This window comes from Zingiber officinale, chromosome 4A (genome assembly GCF_018446385.1).
Source record: "Zingiber officinale cultivar Zhangliang chromosome 4A, Zo_v1.1, whole genome shotgun sequence".
Lineage (NCBI taxonomy): Eukaryota > Viridiplantae > Streptophyta > Magnoliopsida > Zingiberales > Zingiberaceae > Zingiber > Zingiber officinale.
In genome coordinates, this window is record NC_055992.1 from 154,157,978 (window position 1) to 154,176,633 (window position 18,656).

The 18,656-nt window shown below is 37.2% G+C and overlaps 1 protein-coding gene across 1 annotated transcript; it reads left to right on the forward strand.

Annotated features, from left to right (window-relative positions):
- The first annotated feature begins 1,209 nt into the window (after window positions 1-1,209).
- Window positions 1,210-2,855, forward strand: LOC121972943 (probable polygalacturonase At1g80170). Its single transcript, XM_042524553.1, has 7 exons — window positions 1,210-1,344; window positions 1,425-1,733; window positions 1,813-2,020; window positions 2,094-2,175; window positions 2,249-2,357; window positions 2,436-2,552; window positions 2,622-2,855. Exons 1-7 carry the CDS (start codon window positions 1,210-1,212, stop codon window positions 2,853-2,855), a joined length of 1,194 nt encoding a protein of 397 aa, XP_042380487.1.
- The last annotated feature ends 15,801 nt before the right edge of the window (window positions 2,856-18,656 follow it).

Genomic DNA, 18,656 nt, shown 5'->3' on the forward strand with positions numbered 1-18,656 from the left:
TATGTTTTTACCTCACTCTATATCATTGAAGCCGACACTAGAGAGGCAATTAAGGTAGTATATCTATCTTTTTTAAATTAAAAGTTTAATAATATCTAAACAAACCAAACTCAAACCAAACTTGAACAATTATTTTAAAAACTTAGTATATTTTAGGTTTGGTTTTACTCGATTATCTTATCAAACAAACTTGAACACCTCAAATCTTGGCTCAACTTGGCTTGTTTATAGCCCTTGACAAAGTTGGTATTTGTATTAGTGATTGTTTCAATATATTTTAGGGTCAAAATATCTCATTAATTTAATAAATTAACTTTTTTTTATCATAAATTTAATAAACTATGCTCTAAATAAGGTTGACATGTTGGACACTATGTAAATGAGGTTGACAATTAAGTAGAAGACGGATCAAAATAAATCTAAATTATTCCTAAAATTTTGGAAAGACAGGTTAATTAACAATAAAATTAGCAAAACTTTCCACAATTCCACATTTATTTATAGAATAATTTCAATACTCTCTCCACAAGTCTAAAAAATAAATAAAACTCTAAATTTCACTTTTAAGTCAACTTCGAATACCTTACATTACTAAAACATTCCTTTAAATCGTAATTTTTGAAACTAATTAACGACCCTAAATTTGTCCGAAACCCACAAATAGACATGCTATAGTGTTCAAAGCATCTTGTAATACTAAATCGATCAACCCATATACTTTCGTAACTAACACAACGTGTGGAATACTCAATAAATGAGATAAGGAACAAGTTTATCGTCCCTACATATATAAAATGTCCGTCGAATGCCTGATCTTCTTTGGGGTCCCAGTCCAATTAGACTTATCGCCAACCTAAACAACACCACTTGATTCTCATTCAACTAGTTGATTCGATCGGTGTCTAACCCATTCATAACATTTTGGAAAGGCAGCATAACTTCCTAAAATATATTATGAATCCTCACTTCCCTTGAATTTTCAGGATTTTTTCGTCCGGACATGAATGCCTTCCCTACATAATTTTTACTATTTTGCAAAAATATTAAATTATTTCCAAAACCCTTTTTTCCCCCCAAATATTAAAAATCACATCGAAGAACCATATCCCTGACAACTTTCATCTTCTTTCCAAACAAACTACTCCGCAGTATAAATAGAGAGGAAGCACAAGGGTCAACGCGAGCCCAGGACCTTCGATCTCAATCGCCATGGAAAAGGGCGGCGTCGGCGTTAGGGTTCTTGCTCTGTGCTTTCTGTCCCTGCTTCATCTCGCTGCTGCCGGTAGAGTTTACGACGTGTTACGCTACGGGGCAAAGGGAAATGGAAGAACTGACGATTCCAGAGTCAGCACTGGCTCTCAAACTCGATCGGTTTTAATCATTCGAAATAAAAAATATATATATATTTATCTGAAATTTTACAGGCGTTCCTGAATGCTTGGAGAGATGTCTGCGCGGACAGGGATAATCCGACTCTGCTCATCCCTTACAGAGCAAGGTTCCTTGTCAAAGGGTTGACCTTCCAAGGAAAGTGCAGTTCGAGTGTTACTGTGAAGATTGACGGAGACATCGTGGCGCCGGAGTGGTTTTGGACGAACGAGTACGTCAGCCTGATGGCGTTCCACAACGTCAACAGACTCACCGTCGTCGGCGGCGGGGAGATCGACGGCAAGGGCAAAATCTGGTGGGACTGTTTCAACCGCAAGGAAGGGAAGTGCGTAAACCGGCCGAATGTAAGTGCTCGCCGGCGACTCTGTCTTTATCATCCTCGACGCGAGAGTTCAAATGGATCTCACTTGTTTCTCGTCGCAGATTATGAGCTTCGCGTTCTGCAACGACCTGACGCTGAGAGGCATCGCGCTCAGGGACAGCCCCAGCAAGCATCTGACCTTCTTCGCCTCCGCCCGCATTTCCATGAGCAGGCTCCGGATCAGCGCGCCCGGCGATAGCCCCAACACCGACGGGATGCTCATCGCTCTGTGCAAGCATGTCGTCGTCTCGAGTTCAACGATCGGAGTAGGTTCGTGCCGAAGTTTCGCCTAAACTTGTGTGATTTTACCACTACTTGATTGTGTCGCTTCTCGCCGGAGCAGGGGACGACTGCGTCGCCATCGGCAGCAACACCACCAACGTCACCGTATCGAACGTCAAGTGCGGCCCCGGCCATGGATTCAGGTAGCCTCCGTCATAGAGACACCTTCGAAGATTAACCTATCGCATCCAAATTGCTCGGTCGTGTTTTTTGCAGCATCGGAAGTCTGGGAGGCGACAGTTCGCCGGCCACTGTGAAGAGGGTTCACTTCTTGAACTCTACGTTGACGAACACGACGGTGGGAGTCAGGATCAAGACATGGATGGTAGTTTCACCGCAGATTTTCTCGATAAAATTAAGAATCGTGTATTATTTTCGATCCAATCTGTTTACTTTTCTTCAGTCTGGAGGCACTGGCCAAGTCAGAAACGTTATGTTCAAGCACATAAATTTCACTTCAGTGCGCAAGCCGATTCAGATCGATCAGTACTACTGCCCTGCTCGAAATTGTCAAAACAGGGTTTGAATTCTCAAATTATTCTCCTTCTTCTCGTTCTTCGATTTATGATTCTGTCTGCGAAATCTACAGACAAGCTCGTTGACGATAGAAAACGTCGAGTTCGCGCATCTACACGGGTCGTCGTCCGACGAGCTGGCCACCGAGTTGCTCTGCAGCAAGTACCACCCGTGCCGAGGTATCGTGATGCGGGACGTGCATTTCACGTGGAATGGAGTGGCTCCGGCGAAATCTGCCTGCTTCAACGTTCTCAGCAGCAGATCCTACGGTCGCGTTCTTCCGAGTTTAAACTGCGTCGCCGGCTGATTCGTTTTGTTCTCTTTAATTTGGTCAGGGAGAGAAAGAAGTTGTAGCGATCGTGTGATAATTCATTGCGACCAATGTAAATAACTCCCCTGGTGTCTGCAATCAAGAATTGTTCGATTATGAACGTACGTACTATGCATTCAATTGTTTCGCCGCCTCGTCATCACCTTTTTCCTTCAGACACGTCTACCTGCTCCGGTGGCTGAGAGTGATGGGAGGGAGGACGGGAATCGGCAAGGCAGCGGCGGCGGCCGCCGAGACGGCAATTAATACATTGTTTTACAGCGAATATTTCATTTTACTCTTTACCTTTCCATTAATGACACAAATATAAATTGGTAAGTTTATAAAAGGAATTAATTTTTAATTCCCTGGTGTAAATGAATAATAAAAAAAAACATTAATATTTTTGTCAATTTCCATTAAAAAAAAGTTAATTAGAAATTAAGTTGAAGTTTGCATATAGATAAATAAAAAGAAAAACGTACCGCATTGCAATTTGCAATATGAATCGAAAGTCGCAGCGCTCGAATGCAAATTCTATTCGTACCAAATCAGGAACTCCCTCGATCGCCTACCTCCCTCAGATCTCTGCTGAAATCCACATCGCCTTCGCCTTGCTCCGCCGCGGCCGCTGCCTTCTTCTTTCTCACCATCTTCCACGTCGCCTCGTAGAGCTCCCGAATCGTGACCATGTTCCGGCGAGAGCCCACCCCCGCCTCCGCCAAACCTTCGCCCCCCTTTATCCCTTCCGCCAAGTTTTGGATCGTCAAGATCGCCGACATCATCGTCGTCAGAGTATCGTCAAGCCTCACCAGGCCCTGCTCCAGAGAAGCCCTCGCCGTCGGCCAGCTCAGCCTCCCGCAAGAAGCGGCGGCGGCGCCCTTAATCGTGTGGCGGGCGATGGTTAGCGCGAAGCCGCGCTGCCGAGTCTCACTGTTGGAAAAAAAAATTATGGGAAAAAAAATAAAAGAGTTAAGAAAAATCAACTCTAGGGGAGCAGAATCTCTATATGAAAAAACAGGAGAATAAAATAAATAAACTCAAACTTATTTTATTTATTGAAAAAGATAAATATTTATAGATTTATTAGATAAGTATTAGTCTAGATTTTTTTTTTAATTCTATCTCTACGAACTTTTATCTTTATCAATATCTCATCAAATTCTATTCCTATTTTCTTATCACGAACTCTCATTCTTATCAAAATTATCACCTCATCTCATAATATTCTATCAACACTTTTATCTTTATTAATAAAATAAAGTTTAATTTCCAACAACTTGATTTTGTAACTCCAAGCGCATATCGCAACTTGATGAAGTCTTCAAATTTGAGTGGCTTGATAAAAGTATCAGTAACTTGATCTTGAGATTTTATGTATTCCACTTAAACTCTTTTCTTATAATGCACTCTATGATATAGTGATAGCACATGTCGATGTGCTTGCTTCTATCATGGAAGACTATATTTTTTGCTAGTACTATTGCAGACTTGTTATCAACTTGAATCTTGATTGTCTCTTCTTGTGGAAAACTTAACTCATTCAACAAATTTCGGAGTCAAATAGCATGACAAACACATGACGTCGTAGCCGCGTACTTTACTTCACAAGTAGAAAATGTGACAATAGGTTGTTTCTTCGATATCCGAGTGCAAGTTGTATCTCCCATAAAGAACATAAATTCTGTAGTACTCTTTATATCATCCATATCTCCACCTCAATCACTGTCGCTATATCTTTGAAGTTTGAAATGGTTAGATGTTGAATAAAGTAATTCAAAATTTGTTGTACCTTTGATATAACACAAAATTCTCTTAGCGATCTTAAGATAGGTGATAGTTGGAGCTTCCATGTAGCGGCTAACAAGTCCAACAACATAAAGAATAGTAGGCCTTGTGCACGTCAAGTATCATAAACTTCCAACCAAGTTCTTGAAAAATGTTAGATCAGCTCTTTCTCCTTCATCATGCTTTGATAGCTTGACTCCACATTCTACTGGGGAATTTATGGGCTTACTATTATCCATCTTGAACTTTTTAAATATCTCTCTTGTATAAGCTACTTGTGAGATGAAGATTCCATCTTCCCTTTGGTTGACTTCGATGCCCAGATAGTATGCCATGAGCCCAATATCAATCATCTTAAATTCCTTAGTCATCACTTCTTTGAATTCTCCAAACATACTTGGATTGTTTCCTGTGAAGATCAAGTCATCAACATATAGACATACAATCAAAACATCTTTATCATTATTCTGAATGTATAGTGCATGTTCATAAAGACATTTGATGAAACCTTTTTCTCACAGGTACTTGTCTATCCGACTATTTCATACCCTTGGTGCTTGCTTTAGCCTGTTGAGAGTCTTCTTTAATTTTAAAACTCTATCTTCTTGTCCTTTGACTTTGTAACCTGATGGCTACTGAATATAGACTTCTTCTTCGAGAATTCCATTCAAAAAAATATTTTTTACATCCATTTGATGTATTCTCCACTTATTTTGGGCTACTAAGAAAATTATTAGTCTGATAGTTTCTAAGCGAGCAATGGGAGCAAATACCTCATCATAGTCAATGTCAGATCTCTGACTGTAACCTTTTGCCACTAATCCTGCTTTCTATCTTTCAACTTCTCCTTTAGCATTTTTCTTTATCTTGTACACCCACTTCACACCAATCGCCTTATATCCTTTAGGAAGTAGAGTTAACTCCCATGTACCATTCTTCTTGATCACATTGATTTCTTCATCCATCACATCTTTCCACTTTTTACTCTTTATAGCTTCTTGGAAATCTATAGGCTCACAATCGACAAAGAGACAAAATAGAGTAATATTATCTTGATTTTTAGTTACCTCATAAATGTCCCGTAAACTTCTAAAGTTTGGTACTCTTTCACTTGAATTTCCACTTGAAGTTGATGCAGATGAATTTCCTTGAGTACTTGATGTTGGTGTTACTAGTGGAGTAGTAGACTCCTCTCTTGTTTGCTCCACCCTTGGTTGCTCAACATCTTTTTCTTCGAAGTATGGGAAGAAGTTGTAATCTCCATTTTGAGATGCTCAATTCCATTCTTCTTCTTCATTAAATATGACATCCAGTTGATGATTGTATTCCCAGTATCTGGATTGTATATCTTATATCCTTTTGAGTTAGTATTATAGCCAATAAAAATAAACTTCTTACTTTTATCATCTAATTTGTTTCTTGCTTCATCAGGCATATGAATGTGGGCTATACTCCAAAAAATTCTTAGATCAGAAATCCCAGGTTTCCTTCCGCTCCATGCTTCTTGCGGTGTCTTGCCCCCATACACTCTTTGTTGGTGATCAGTTGGATAGGTAAACTGCACATGCAACTGCTTCAGCCCAAAGTTCTTTTGGTAGCCTTTTGCTTTTGAGAATGCTTCTTGCCATGTCAAGGATGGTTTGATTCTTTCTTTCTGCCACTCCATTTTGTTGAGGAAATCTTGGAACCGTCAAGGGTCGTCGTATTCCGTTAGCTTCACAAAATTCTTGAAACTCCTTTGAGGTAAATTCTCCTACTCGATCAGAACGCATAGCTTTGATTTCGAGACCGCTCTCCTTTTCTACTGTAGCTTTAAATTTCTTGAATATGCCGAAGACCTCTGATTTTTTGCTTCAAGAAATATACCCAAGTTTTTCGAGAAAAGTCATCTATGAAAAGAATGAACTAATCACGCTTACCAAGTGAACTTGACTTTATCCGACCGCAAACATCTGTATGTATAAGGTCAAGTAGCTTTTAGGCTCTTGAACTTGACTCCTTTGGAAAACTTCTTCTAAATTGCTTCCCACGTAGACATGCTTCACATAATTGATCAAGATGTTTGATGCAAGCTAAGGTAGTCCTCTCACATCTCTTTCTTTGAAAGCAATTCTAGTCCTCCAAAATTGAGATGCCCAAATCGAAGATGTCGTAGCCAAGTGATGTCTTTATAACAAGCTTTGAGACATTTGACAGCATCATTTTGAATATTAAGCAAGTACATTCTATTTCTTGGCATAGGTACTTTAGTAATTAGGCAACTAATATCATCTTTTAGATGAATATCATATCCTCTTTCCAAGAGTTGTCCTAAGCTCAAAATATTGCTCTTCATAATTGACACAAAGAAAACATTCGAAATAAATTCAGGTTTTCCATTCTTCAAACGGATGAGAATGTTACCTTTGTCTTTCACCTCGATCTTTGATTCATCTCCGAAGGATACATTACCACCAACTAATTCATCAAGCTCTAGAACATGTTTCTTTTACTACACATATGGTTGTTTGCACCAGTGTCGAGATACCAGATTATATCTTCGCCTTTTTCATTATCTTTATATGCAAGCAGTAAGGTGTCATCTTCTTCTTTCCTTTCTTCTATATAATTTGCTCTTTCATATACTTTATTCTTGGGCGATCTACATGTTGGGATATGCCCGATACGGTGTGTGCTAAAACATGTTTCGTAAACATGCGCAGCGAAAAATAAAACAATAATAATTCCTAAATTATTACATCACACACACCACATGTATATAAGGATACAATATACCAAACATAATCGTATAATTAAATTTTTATGGAAAGTAAATTTACATTAGGTGTACCTTATGGATGACTTGTAACGAGAAAGACATCAATCGTAGCGACGTTGTCGAACCTCGCCTCTATTCGTATCCACGTCAAGCTCCTCAAAACAACTTCTTAAGTACAAGTCTCTCCTTCGGAAGTTACTAGCCACGAGCGAAGAAGAGGGATCAAGAGGAATAGGAAGAGAAGCACACAAAGGAGAGTATGGTGGTCACGACAATAAGGGGAATTGTTGGCGGCGACAAAGAGAGAGGGGAGAGGGAGAGGAGAAGTGAAATTTGGTTAAGATTTTCCTAAAATCTTACAAGCCAATTAATGCTCTCATGTGTGTAATTTTCTCTCAACCATATCAATATATAACCCTCATTAATGAGTTGGATTATAAATCCCAAATTCAACCCATTATCCCTTAACAAAAAATTAGTCTATTAACCTCTTGATTTGGTTCACAACTAAACCAAATTGGTTCATGACTAATTCATTATTAAACCAAATATGTCCAACTCTTCCATAAGAGATGTGGCCCATCCATGCTTCCATTGTGACAAATATTTCTATATTTGTCTTATGTGTGGTTCAACCAAATATTTATCTCTTGATCTAAGAATCATATTCTTTAACTTGTTTTACATCTTTTAGAGACTTGTTAGTGTGTGTGACCCAATAGGTTCCCAGTTTATCTTGGTTGTGTTGGTGCAATATTTCCTATGTCAAGGTTGACCTGGTTGACTGAGCTTGAATTGGTTCAAGCTCGAGTCTTGATGTTTGAGTTTCGATGTTTGACAATACATGGAGACAAGACATGGAGATTGCAGGTGCAATTATTCTTGTGAAGGAGAGTCAAGTAGGTCAAGGTTGACTGGATACTTGACTGGAAAATCCTGGTGAGTGAAGCCAGGTGAAAGTCCTAACTGGGAGGTTAGGCAGACTGGAAAGTCCTAACTGGGAGGTTAGGCAGACTGGAAAGTCCTAGTGAGTGAAGCTAGGCAGTATCGAAAGTCCTGGTGAGTGAAGCCAGACAAATGAGAAGTCCTAGTGAGTGAAGCTAAGCAGAAGGAAAAATCCTGGTGAGTGAAGTCAGGTGAAAGACCTAGCGAGTGAAGCTAGGAAGTATGGAAAGTCCTAGTGAGTGAAGCCAGGCAAATGAGAAGTCCTAGTGAGTGAAGGTAGGAAGAAGGAAAGTCTTGGTGAGTGAAGCCAGACACAGGAAATCCAGATGGATCAAGTTTGATCAGACATCTAGTGTTGGGAAGCCCAAGTAGGTCAAAGGAATTGATCGGATACTTGGCACGAGAAATCCAGGTGGATCAAGGTTGATCGGACACCTGGTGGAGATAAGTCCAAGTGGGTCAAGGATGACCGGACACTTGGTACGAGGAGAAAAGTCCAAGTGGGTCAAAGGAATTGATCAGACACTTGGTGAGGGAGTCCTAGCAGGTCAAGGGTGACCGGATGCTAGACATGATGTACCAACAGGTCATGGTTGACCAGATGTTGGTTTAGGGGACTTTGGACTTGTTTTTGGGCAAAAACAAGAGTTGGATCGATCAGTCGATCGATTGGCTCATGCCCAATCGATCAGTGGATCGATCGGGGAGAAGTGTCGCGCGAACAGAAAGCCTCCAAATCGATCAGCCGATCGATTGGGAGCCTCCGATCGATCGGTCGATCGATTGGGAGGCTCCGATCGATCGGTCGATCGATTGGGAGCCTCCGATCGATCGGTCGATCGATTGGGAGGTGTGATTTCTCACGATAAGCCTTGGATCGATCAGCCGATCGATCCAGGCGATTCCCAAGAGCACAGAGGCGCTCTGGATCGATCGATCGATCAATCCAAAGCCTTCCCGATCGATTGGGAGCAATCTGATCGATTGAGATTTGACCGTTGGTACAGGATATAGCTGTTGGCGTGCGTTCTTCTTCGGAAGAACTTCCAGAGCTCACGATTTTCATCCCAGATCTTCACAGTAACTCCACAAAGCTCTCACGTCAGATCTTGAAGGTTCTTGGAGGCTTGTGCTGGTGCACGTCCAAGTCAAGAGGCGAGGAAGAAGCTAGGGTTAGGGTTTTTGTGCATCTCTTGTAAGCTTTTGTATTTCCCTTCCCTTTCTTCTTGTACTGTGAGCTTGTAGGGCTTCTCTGCCTTTAGTAGTTACCGAAAAGGAGTGTTTACATAGTGGAGGGTGTGTGAGTGTGTGGATCCTTGGATTAGTCACTCATTCTTGAGGTGGATACCAAGTAAATCCTTGTGTTAGCATTGTATGTATTATTTCTTATTTTTTTCACTCCAAATGTAAGGCTCTTCTTGGTGTCCAAGAAGGGGGTCAGACCATTGCTTGGTGACCAAGCAATGGCCGGCCACATCCTCTTATAGGGGCCGACCCTATTGCTTGGTGACCAAGTTTGTAGGGGCCGACCAATATTAATTCAAATAGGAGGGTTGTTTTGAATTTTTAAAATCTTCTCTTTGTAGAAAACTATAAGTTTTAAAAGAGAGATTTTAATTTTTAAAACTTTCCTTATTTGAATTTAGGACACATGTTTTAATAGAGAGTTTTAAAAGTTTTAAAACTTTCATTTTTTAATCATCCTCATGGTTTAAGAAAAAAAAGGAGATAAGTTTTAAAATTAAAATTTTCTATCGTCATGTTAAAAAAGGAAATTTTATAAGAGAGTTTTTAAATTTTAAAACATGGTTTTAATTTTTAGAAACTTTCCTTTTTTAACTCCTACTTTAGGAAAGAGAGCTTGTAAAATTTTATAAGAGTTTTTCTTATAAAATTTTATAAAAAAAATAATTTCTTTTTCCTCTTGATGAGGTGGCCGACCACCTTGCTTGGTGCCCAAGCAAGGGGCCGACCATAATAAAAAATATAAAATCATCACAAAAATTAATTTTGGTGATTGATTCAATCAAGAGGAAAGAAAAGGAAAAATTAAAAGGGAAAAGGAAAAACTCTTAGATGATTTTATTTTTGTAAAAAGTTTTTCCTTATTTGCCTTGGGCAAGTAATATAAAAGAAGGGGTGAGAGTGCTTCATAAGACACAACTCTTATTCTCTTGCTTGGAGATCTCTTGGTGGCCGTCCCTCTCCCTTCTCCCTTTCCCTTTGCGCTCTTCTCCTTGGTGGTGGTGGTGGCCAGATTTTAAAAGAAGAGGAGAAAGCTTTTGGGTGGTGTTCATCTTGGAGGATCGTCGCCCACACGACGTCCAAGGCGAGGCGAGGAATACGGCAGAAGATCTCGAGGTCATTAGCTTACAAAGAGAAGGTATAACTAGTAATTTTCTTCCGCATCATACTAGTTATTTTCTTTGTAAGAATTCTAAATACAAGAGGCAATTAGATCTAGTTTATCGAATTTATTTTTCAAGTTTATGTTTTCTTCTTTTTCGAATTTATGATTCAATTGTTCTTTTTTGGTTAACATAGAGTTATTTAAGGAAATAAATATTAGATTTCCTTAAAAGGCTTTGCCTAGGCGGTGGTGGTTGCTCCCATATCCAAGAAGGCCATGTGCCTCGCCATGCAGTCCTGGAAGCCAATTTTGGAAATTAATATTTATGGAATTAATAACTTAGGTAGATTTGAATCAATAGTGTTAAGTTCTGCTTGCGATTCAAATCTAAACCATTAAGAACAGCTAAGTTAAAATTGGAATCAATGATGTTAAGTTTCGTCTGCAATTCCCAATTTAACTTCTAAAGAACATAATAGGTTATTTAAGGAAAGGTTCAACACTTGTACAAAAAATTTTTGTACAGTGGAACCGGTACGTTTTCCTTGGACTAACCAACAATAATATGTACTCAAATAATGAATCTATACTTATCAAATAAATAGAAAAAATCGTAAGGTGATTGCCTTAGAACATCCCTCAAATTCTAACATTCTCACTTGGCCTAAAGTCAATTGCCACAGTGTCCTAAATCGTAAGCACAGACGTGACTCTTAAACTTGTTTTATGATAGAGCCTTTGTCAAAAGATCCACTAGATTCCATTTAGTGAGAATTTTCTTGAGTTGTATTTCTTTCCTACTAACGATCTCCCTGATAAGATGATAACGACGAAGCACATGTTTTGATCACTGATGAAACCTCGGTTCCATTGCTTGCGCAATGGCTCCAAAGTTGTCACAGTAAACAGGTAATGCTTCAATAATGGATGGAACCACTCCAATTTTAGTAACAAACTTTTTGATCCAAACCGCTTATTTTGCTGCTTCCGAAGTTGCAATGTATTTCACCTCACAGGTAGAATTTGCAACAGTGTCTTGCTTGAAACTTGTCCAACTAACTGCGCCTCTATTTAATATGAATATGAATCCAGACTAGGACTTGGAGTCATCCTTATTCGTTTGGAAACTAGCATATGTATATTCGTGTATGGTCATATCACCATCTCCAAAAACTAAAAACATATCCTTAGTTTTTCTTAAATACTTAAGGATCATCTTGAAAGCCACTCAGTGATATATTTATGGATCAGACTGGCATCTGCTCATAACACTCAAAGCACATGATACATCGGGTATTGTATATAATATAGCATACATGATATATCCTATTGCGGACGCATAAGGTATCTTATCCATGCAAATCCTCTCGTCTTCTGTACGTGGGCACATAGACTTCGAAAGTTAAATTCCATGGCTCATGGGTATGAAACCTTTCTTGGATTCAGATATGCTAAATCATTTTAACACTCTGTTTATATATGTCGGCCGTGAAAGACTAAACAACTTTTTCGATCTATCTCTATAGATTTTTATCCCGAGGATGTAAGTTGTTTCTCCCATGTCTTTCATCGAGAATGTATTGGACAACCAAACTTTAACTGACTGTAGAACCGACACATTATTTCCTATAAGTAATATGCCATCAACATATAATATTAGGAATATGACTATACTCCCACTAACCTTTTGATATACACAAGGTTCGTCTGGATTTTGTGAGAAATCAAACTGTTTGATCGTTTCATCAAAACGGATATTCCAACTCCTGGATGCTTGCTTTAGTCCATAAATGGACAGTTGAAGCTTGCATAATTTATTCTTGTTGACAGATGTGAAGCCTTCGGGATGTGTAATATACACATCCTCGAGCAGATTTCCATTAAAGAAAGTTGTTTTCACTTCTATCTGTCATATCTTCATAATCATGATAAGCTGATATGGCCAGGAGTATCCGAATGGATTTAAGCATGGCCACAGGTGAAAAACTTTTATCATAGTCAATGTATTGCCTTTGACGATAGTCTTTCACCATTAAGAAAAGTTATTTTTACATCTATATGTCAAATCTCATAATCATAATGAGCTGATATGGCCAGAAGTATCCGAATGAATTTAAGTATGGGCACAGGTGAGAAAGTTTTGTCATAGTCAATACCTTGCCTTTGACGATAGTCTTTTCACCACCAACCTTGCCTTATAGGTAATAATCTTACCATCCATGTCGGTTTTCTTCTTGAAAATCCATTTGTACCCTATAGGCATAATGCCTTCAAGTGGGTCCACCAAGTTCCAAACTTGATTTTTGTACATGGAATATATTTCTGACTTCCTGGCTATTAGTCACTTATCCTTTTCTAAACTATTCAGAGTCTCTTCATAATCAGTAGGTTCCTCATCCTCAAGGAGTAACACATCATTCGATTATCTTATAAGAGATCCATATCTGTCAGGAATATTGTGTGTCCTACTTGATCTATATGGAGGTTGTGTCATAATCGATTGTGGTTCTTGACTAGACATCTCATTAGTATTTATTAGAGTCTCTTAACTTCATCAAGTTCAACCATACTCCCACTTGCTTCCTGTAAGAGAAATTTTTTCTCTAGGAAGGTAACATGCCTTGAAACAAACACTTTTTGTTCTAAGGGGTGATAAAATTGGTAACCTTTAGTTTCCTTAAGGTATCCAATAAATAAATACTTATCAGACTTGACGTCCACTTGTCTGATATAATCCTCTTCACATAAGCAGGACATCCCCATATTTTCAAATAAGATATGAGGAGTTTCATACTAGTTCATACCTCATATAGAGTAGTTGAGATTGTCTTTATCAGGACTCTGTTTAGCAAGTAAACAACTGTCATGAGTGCATAACCCCAAAAGGTCTTGGGAAGATCTGTACGATCCATTATTGATCTAACCATGTCTAACAAGGTTCGATTATGCCTTTCTGATACACCATTATGTTATGGTGTATAAGGCAGAGTCCATTGAGACAATATACCATTATCACTTAGATAATCTAGAAACTTTTGGTTTAAATATTCACCACCTCGATCGGATCGAAGTATCTTAATATTTTTACTGAGTTGTTTCTCTAAATCACTTCTGAATTCTCTAAACTTTTCAAAGACTTCAGACTTGTGTTTCATTATATACATATACCCATAACGAGAGTAATCATCAATGAAAGTAATGAAGTAGCTATAGCCTCCTAATGCATGAGTTGCTATTGGTCCACATACATCGGTATGTATGAGCCCAAGTAACTCATCAACTCGTTCACCCTTTCGAGAAAATGGTAACTATGTCATCTTATCTTTTAAACATGAATCATATGTATCAAATGGATTTAATTCAAATGATTTGAGAACTGTAATCTTTTACAATTCGAACATGCATTTCTTGCTTATATGGCCAAGGCGACAATGCCACGAGTAAGACGTTAATTGATTATCTATTCGGGTACATTTATTGCTCTTTTCGATATTAAGTACGTCACTAGATATATCTAATGTGTAGATGTCATTGCATAAAGTTTCAGTGCCATAAAAAACGTCATTTAAGGTTATATAACAATAATTGTTACTAAAAGTTAAATGAAAATATTTTCTATTTAAGCAAGAAATAGAAAAATATTCTTTATTAATGTTGGAACAAAATAACAATTATCTAGTTCTAAGACAAGTCCACTAGGAAGCTTTAACAAGTATGTTCTGACGGCGACTACAGCAACCTTTGCTCCATTCCCAACTTGCGATTTGTTTCTCCCTTGACGAGTCTTCTGCTATTTTTTAGCCCCTGTATGTTATTACATATATGTGAACCACACGCAGTATCTAATATCCAAGTGTCTGAGGAAATAGCATGACAATCAATAATGAACATACCTGAAAAGGATGAGACATCGGATGTTTTATTCTTCTTCACGGACTCAAGATAGATCTTGCAATTCCTTCGCCAGTGTTCCATCTTGCCATAATGATGTCTTGAGCCCTTTTGTGCTGGTTCTACTATCTTGGCCTTTTTGCACTTTCCTTTAGCCTATTGTTTTGGCTTCCTCTTAGAACATTTCTTGGAGGAGTCTACTAACACCATAGTTTTCTATTCACCCTTAACAGAAGGCTCTATAGTCTTGAGCATATTTATCATCTCGAGGATAGCCGATTCCAAATTGTTCATCTGATAGTTTATCACAAATTGTGAATAACTTTTTGGTAAATTATGCAGAATTAAGTCAATACTTAACTCATGATCCATTATAAAATCGAGCGATGCTAAATACTCTATGTAGTTGTTCATCTTTAATATATATTGTACTACAGACAAACCCTCTTGCATCTTTGGGCAAAAGAGAAACTTGGAGACCTCGCTCCTTTTGGATCTAGCTTGCTCATCAAATAGCTTACGAAGATGATATACAATATCATAAGCATCTAAATGCTCATGCTGTTTTTGTAATTCAGGAGTCATAACGGCTAGCATTATGCAACTAGCAAGTACAGAATCATCCTTATATTTCTGAAGGGTCAACAGTTGGTCCGCAGTTGCATCGACATCAGGACTGGTGGGAAGAGACTGATCAAGGACATAAGCTAGCTTCTCAGCTTTTAGAACAATTCTCAAATTTCGAAACCAATCCAAGAAGTTCGACCCAGTTAGTTTGTTCGAGTCCAAAATTAATCGCAGATTAATAGAAGTCATAATTAAATGATTAACCTAGAAATACAAAAACGAGAATGTATAAGAGACATAATTTTATTTATGTAAATAATTTACATAAAAGTCTGTTTATTTATCAAATTCAAATACCCTTATTTTGAATTCGGGAGATGGTAGGTTTTCTCCAAGTGGGTTGATATCCACCATAGATAAGAATAATCTTGACTTTGGCCAACAAGTCATTCTTAGCTATAGCAGTAGATAACATATTTACCGATTACATATCACTTATATGCAACTATCACATTATGCTAGCAACTAATTGATCTTCGCATAAACATCAGGTTGTTAACATATTAACAAGTATACATCAAATGTACATCACCCAACTTCACCTCTATCCACATTGATCATGGCTTTGGCACAACAAATCAACACTTCAAGTTTAAAACCAACCCGTTAATCATGAGATTGTATCTCTATAGTTTGAACATGTTTAATTTTAAGTTGATCTTGACTTTGGCCAACAACTCAAATAAGAACTTAAACTCTGGTTCTAAGCATATTAACGGAAGGTGTAGGTTTTAATATTAAGTAAGGGATTTAGTCTCATCTACATCATGCAAAATTCTATGTACATGACATTACACGCATGATATAAATGATGACATGGCATGTCGCACGCATGACATAAATAATAACATGACGCATCACACGCATGACATAGCATAACACATCATACATATGGTAAGATCTAATAACATCACACGTATGACAAAATCTAATCATGTCATAATTAATGCATTTACATGACATACAATATGGTATGTTCATGGTCTAAATTTACATATGTTATAATTCTATTTTAGAAATAAAAAATATGTTATAAATCTGATTTTAATAAATAAAGATTTATTTAATCAAATTAGGAAACTAATTTCTAAATTTAATTAATATATCTCATCAAGAATCTTTCTATCAATCAAGAATCTTTAATTATTACGAAAATAAAATTTCAAATTTATTTCCTAACCATTTAGGAAATACATAATTAATATTTCTTAATTTATTACAGAATCATTTAAATCTAGATTTGTTGTGATTTTTAATTTTTTTCAAATTAATATTTCCTAACAATTTAGGAAACTTTCCAAAAATAGAATATTTTAATAAATCTGAAAATTTTAGAAAATATTAATTCTATAATTTAATTTAGAATATCTCAAATCTGTATTTTTATGATTTTTTAAATCTTTCCAAATTTAGTATTTCTAACAATTTAGGAAATTATTCAAAAATAGAATATTTTAATAAATCTAAAAATTCTAGAAAAAATAATTTCTAAATTAATAGAATATTTCTAAATTTAATTTTCTAAAATTATATCAGAAATTTAAAAAAAATAAAATTTCCTAACAATTTAGGAAACTTTCCAAAAATAAACAAATTATAATAATTCTAGAAAAATTCTAAATTAATTACAACACAAATTATGAACTATAAAATAATTTTACGATCTTGTCGAAGCACGATCTAACTCTGATACTATTGTTGGGATATGTCTGATACAATGTGTGCTAAAACATGTTTCGTAAACATGTGCAGCGGAAAATAAAACAATGATAATTCCTAAATTATTATATCACACGTATCACACACATACAAGGATACAACATGCCAAAAATGATCGCATAATTAAATTTTTATGGAAAGTAAATTTACGCTAGGTGTACCTTACGGATGACCTGTAATAAGAAGGGCATCAACCGTAGTGACGTTGTCGAACCTTGCCTCTATTCATATCTATGCCGAGCTCCTCAAAACAACTCCTTAAGTACAAGCCTCTCATTCGGAAGTTACTAGCCACGAGCGAATAAAAGGGATCAAGAGGAAGAGAAATAGGAGCACACAAGTGAGAGTTTGGTGGTCACAGCAACAAGGGGAATTGTTGGCGGTGGCAAAGAGAGAGGGGAGAGGGAGAGGAGAAGAGAAATTTGGTTAAGGTTTTCCAAAAATCTTACAAGCCAAGATCTCATGTGTATAATTTTCTCTCAACCATATCAATATATAGTCCTTATTAATGAGTCGGATTAGAAAGCTCAAATCCAATCCATTATCTCTTAACAAAAAATTAGCCCATTAATCCCTTAGTTTGGTTCACAACTAAACCAAGTTGGTTCATGACTAATTCATGATTAAACCAAATATGGCTCAACTCTTCCATAAGAGATGTGACTCATCCATGCTTCTATTGTGACAAATATTTCCATATTTGTCTTATGTATGGTTCAACCAAATATTTATCTCTTGATCTAAGAATCCTATTGTTTAATTTGTTTTACGTCTTTTAGAGACTCGTTAGTGCGTGTGACTCAATAGGCTCCCGGTTGATCTTGACAGTTCATAATTAACTACTTAATTATAGAACGATAATGTGTAACATCTAGTAGTACATCATGATCCCCAATTAGTCGGAAAATCATAGTTGATCTTAGAATTAATTCTAAACCCTTCAACAACTATAGTGAGTCATGTCTCGTTCCTTTCACTTGTCTTATACCCACTTGGTTCAGGACATGATCTGTGTGTTTTGTCCCCACTAGCTGACTACGTCACACCTAGCTAGCCCAAGTAATACTTCTTTGTTCTGCGGATTCAAATTATTTGTACATGTGTACAAGAGTCTCGTACTCTTAACATGTGATGTTTTGACCAAAGATTTTGAGTAATAATCCTAACAAGTGGCCATAGGGTATACGTCTCCTCGCAAGAAGCGGTGAGTCCTTTGTGGGCTATCCAAACACTTTCGGGCACTTCAACTTATACCCAATCATACCAGGTCCACACTTCAATGAGATGCTTACTTAAGATGTTAAAGTATAAGTCTCCATGATCAAGATGACTTGTATACCTCAAGTCAAAGGAAACTTACACTCGTGCTATAGTAAAAACTTCATAGACATATTTATATATATGTAGAGAACTATATGAAGTCTTACAGCAAGTCACTCCAATGAACTAGTTACCATAACCAGCATCCATGTTTAACTCTCAACATCCTAATGTCTCTAGTGAGTGAGAAAACAACTGCTTGGCCGAACCAAGGAGTATAGCCCGTGCTAATCTTACAGAATTGATGATGTTCGAATACATCAATTCGACGACTAAGAAAATTTCAATATATTCATAATTATACATGTAGAGATAATCATTAAAATTAAATGAAAATTTAAACATTAAATACACTCCTTTGAAGAAGGACAATTTGACTCATCTAATTAATTCAAAATTA

What these genes read in the sequence shown, in the direction of transcription:
- LOC121972943 (XM_042524553.1), top strand. Translation starts at nt 1,210, where the DNA reads ATGGAAAAGGGCGGCGTCGGCGTTAGGGTTCTTGCTCTGTGCTTTCTG. An exon ending in GAAGAACTGACGATTCCAGA is followed by an intron (nt 1,345 to 1,424) that starts GTCAGCACTGGC and finishes GAAATTTTACAG; the next exon opens with GCGTTCCTGAATGCTTGGAG. An exon ending in GAGTTCAACGATCGGAGTAG is followed by an intron (nt 2,021 to 2,093) that starts GTTCGTGCCGAA and finishes TCGCCGGAGCAG; the next exon opens with GGGACGACTGCGTCGCCATC.